This window comes from Colletotrichum costaricense (genome assembly GCF_030867565.1).
Source record: "Colletotrichum costaricense strain IMI 309622 chromosome Unknown Scaffold_12.1, whole genome shotgun sequence".
NCBI lineage: Eukaryota > Fungi > Ascomycota > Sordariomycetes > Glomerellales > Glomerellaceae > Colletotrichum > Colletotrichum costaricense.
The window spans coordinates 321,940-325,176 of record NW_026848241.1 but is presented as its reverse complement, the minus strand read 5'-3'; the positions used below and the strand labels follow the sequence as shown (position 1 = coordinate 325,176).

The 3,237-nt window shown below is 48.3% G+C and overlaps 2 protein-coding genes across 2 annotated transcripts; one reads left to right on the top strand and one right to left on the bottom strand.

Moving 5' to 3' along the window:
* Window positions 1-1,549: 1,549 nt before the first annotated feature.
* CCOS01_11064 (uncharacterized protein) lies at window positions 1,550-1,947 on the top strand (the record flags this gene model as incomplete). The annotated part of the gene is made up of 2 exons (XM_060459217.1): window positions 1,550-1,690; window positions 1,759-1,947. 2 exons carry the CDS (start codon window positions 1,550-1,552, stop codon window positions 1,945-1,947), a joined length of 330 nt encoding a protein of 109 aa, XP_060309949.1.
* Window positions 1,948-2,463: 516 nt separating this feature from the next.
* CCOS01_11063 (uncharacterized protein) lies at window positions 2,464-2,926 on the bottom strand (the record flags this gene model as incomplete). Its single annotated transcript, XM_060459216.1, has 4 exons — window positions 2,464-2,574; window positions 2,634-2,660; window positions 2,737-2,751; window positions 2,813-2,926. 4 exons carry the CDS (start codon window positions 2,924-2,926, stop codon window positions 2,464-2,466), a joined length of 267 nt encoding a protein of 88 aa, XP_060309948.1.
* Window positions 2,927-3,237: the final 311 nt, after the last annotated feature.

Genomic DNA, 3,237 nt, shown 5'->3' with positions numbered 1-3,237 from the left:
CAAAGCATACTTATTGATTGACTTTCGTAGGTTGTCCGAAATTATTAGCCTCCACGAGCATTCATAATTGCGGAAACCTCTTTGATATGCCATTGATCTCATTGCTAGGTCAAGTGCAAGGTCCAGTCCTCAAGGAATTCGAGATCTTGGTCAATTATGCACTTAGGAAATTGTGACTGATATGGGATCAGAATTTAGCCGGTCCTATGAATCAAAAGGCACATATTCATCCTCGGTCTAGAATAACCCGAAGACTTATCCGCTCTCTTGCTTTTCAACTGGGGCTCTGTGTTTGTTAGACCAGGGGTTCACCCCACTTCACGATGGCATCTAGGTTCAGTTTCTGGCCAGGGATACTGTGGCGGCATAACTGCCTGTAAGGGCGCGGCGGTCTTTTGCATCTTTCCTTGCAATATGCCCTGATGCATCGTAGCTGTGCGTCATCCCATAGAGTTCTACAAATTACCTGCAACGGATGTTCCGCTCAATCATTCATTTCTCGACGCGTTGTGGAACTAGGATGAGCAGGCTTTCGCTCTGAAACGGTGTGAGGCGTAATAGTGAAGAATCGTGGGATCACGATTGTTTGTCTGTACTTATTTCTCTAACTCTCGTTTACAAGCTGATCATCAAAAGCCGTGGCACCTCCTCGTTGCATACCCAGGCATTTCCAAAGCCCAAGGTCTGCCATTTCTTCCTTATCTCGGTTGCCGACCACCTCATGACAGTGGCTCATGGTCTCAGCGACAAGATTTCGGCTGATGTGCGCGTCACCCGAACTTTTGATCGCCGACGGGGGATCACTAGCAGCAGCGAGCGTGCATGATGCTTCTGAGCCTACCAGCTTGCATGCAGCGACACTTTCGCCGTCGTCTTACCAAACTAGGTTTATCAATCGGCAATCATGTTTTCATAACAGATGCTTAGCTCGGTGTTGCCACTGGCTCGAAGTTGTTTAGTCATGGTTCATCACAAGATGCATACACCTCTTCCTTACACCTCTTCCTCATGGAGCTACGTCGGTGCATCAGTGAAGCCTTTGGTGGCAGACTTTTAGTAGTAGCAATTGTAGGTCTGGAAATCATACGCCTTTAGTCATCTAGGGCAGGTTTCTCTAGCGCCGAGTACGTGCCTAGTCGTGCTGTTCCCACTCCATATGCCTAGATCGGGGAGACGTGTCTGATGGTCCCCGACAACCACAGCGTCAATGCTCATACAACGGCCAATCGGCCATAATTCTGAACTTCAATTCTAACGGCAATACATCACTGCACTGTTGATAAGTGATGGGCTGCAACAGAGTAGTTCGGATGACGCACGCTGTGACCAGAAGCAAGACTTCGTTGCACACGCTCGAGGCTTGAGCGCGTCGCCATATAACTTCAGGTCCCACTGGATCACTGAATGTCTTATGTACTCAGAGAGGACTTGCATTACTACAAATAATCAGTCTCACGGAATTGCTCTAGATATATGTACTGTTTATCATTGGAACAAGAACTTAACGACTTGCTGCTATCGGCTCATCTCGAATTCCCCACCTAGAGAAATGAAGGCGCTCTCAACTCTTCTTATTGTTGCGGCAACAACCACCCATGTATCTGCTGCACCAACAGCGGACCCGAAAAACCTCGTATCAAAATCGAGTCTCGAAGCGGAATATCACACATCCTGGTTAGAAGATCCGACTGTAGGGAACCCACCCCCTGACTCAAGATTACACGAAATTAAACGTCGCAGTTGGCTAACACATGATAGCAACCATGGCTTCGAAAAAGAGCGAGAGGACAAGGGGACCGTTGTGATCCTGGCAGAGGCGATTGTGTGACAGGCCTTGGGTGTTACGGATGCGGGGGACACTCGCCAGTGTGTCAACGTGGGCCAGGGTCAAATTTGTGTTGTCATCGAGATAGCCAGGCTTCCGTGGCTATATGCGATAGAACGTAAGAGTAAGGTGATGACCGAGTGTTCCGATAGGTGTTGGTTGTGATCTGTTCATGTCGATAATTGCGTCTAATACATGCAGTGATGGGGACATAGGTAGCCCACGAGTGTAGAAACAAGAGATCCAGATATCCTACATATATGCACATAGTTTTGGTTATTATGAGAGTTTCTTCGTGAGGTGTGCTGGGCTTTCATTCTATCGAGGTACTTTACTTACCTGTCAAGAGGGGCCGCATCGATGCCGTTCTTAGCCATACCTACACCAACATTCTCAACTTTGATGAAGAACGCTCTCTTCAATTTCTTTCTCAAGCATATATACACAAAATCCACCTTGTATCAATCACTTCGTGGCGTCAAAGCTCCCCAATTTTCTCTCTCCACCCACCCCATGATAGCAGCATGTCCACCAAGACCATTGACTAGTGACGTTCATTGAGACCAGCCCGAATCATACTGCGTTAGCTACCAGTGAGGCCTACTCAGAAGCATGATACTTGTGCGTGCCCATCTCCTTTATTTTGGGGGACGTCTGGGCTTTCCATTGCGGCCGGGCCTCCGGTTATTATTGTTATTGTTGGGGCGGCGAGGTGGCTTGCCACGGGCCTCGATGGTATCGCCGAGTCCCTGTGATGGTGAAGTCAGCCAGTGCTCTAACATAGTATGTGCTTTGCGTCAGAACTTACAGCGACGGCGTCAAAGTCAGGTTGTTCCTGTGGTTTACCTAGTCAGTTGCGAGCACCAATAAAGGGCTTGAGCTGGGTACATTCCAGGTCAGGGAGAACTCACAAGAGCCTCGTTCCTCTAGTTGCCCAGACCCGTTAGCATCCGACTTTGTTACGACTCATAGATTCCATCAACTTACCTCGGATAATTCTTGAACATCAGCCCCCATCTGCACGTTGGGAGCCGCCAGCGCAGCGGTGGCATAGAATGCAACACTAAGGGTAACGATGGTTTTGAGGGAAGAGACGAGCATGTTGAATATTCCTAGCCAAGTCTTGTTCGATGTCCTGAAAGTTGTGTTTGAATGAGCTGTCAATCACGGCAGCACTCAGACCTAGGAGCGGCTCTGCATCCAATACTTATAGGCATCAGCCACGTTGATTTCATAGAAGACAGGAGTTAGAGTATGTTGCTTTCAGTACCGTTCAATGCATGTGAACGTTCGACGCTCGTGGCCCATCACTAAAACAGTCTCTTGATTCGATCAGAACGGCATATACTTTCACTCTCAAGTTTCAACAAGAAGTGTCAAAGGCCAAGGCTGCACGGCGATGGAGACATCGA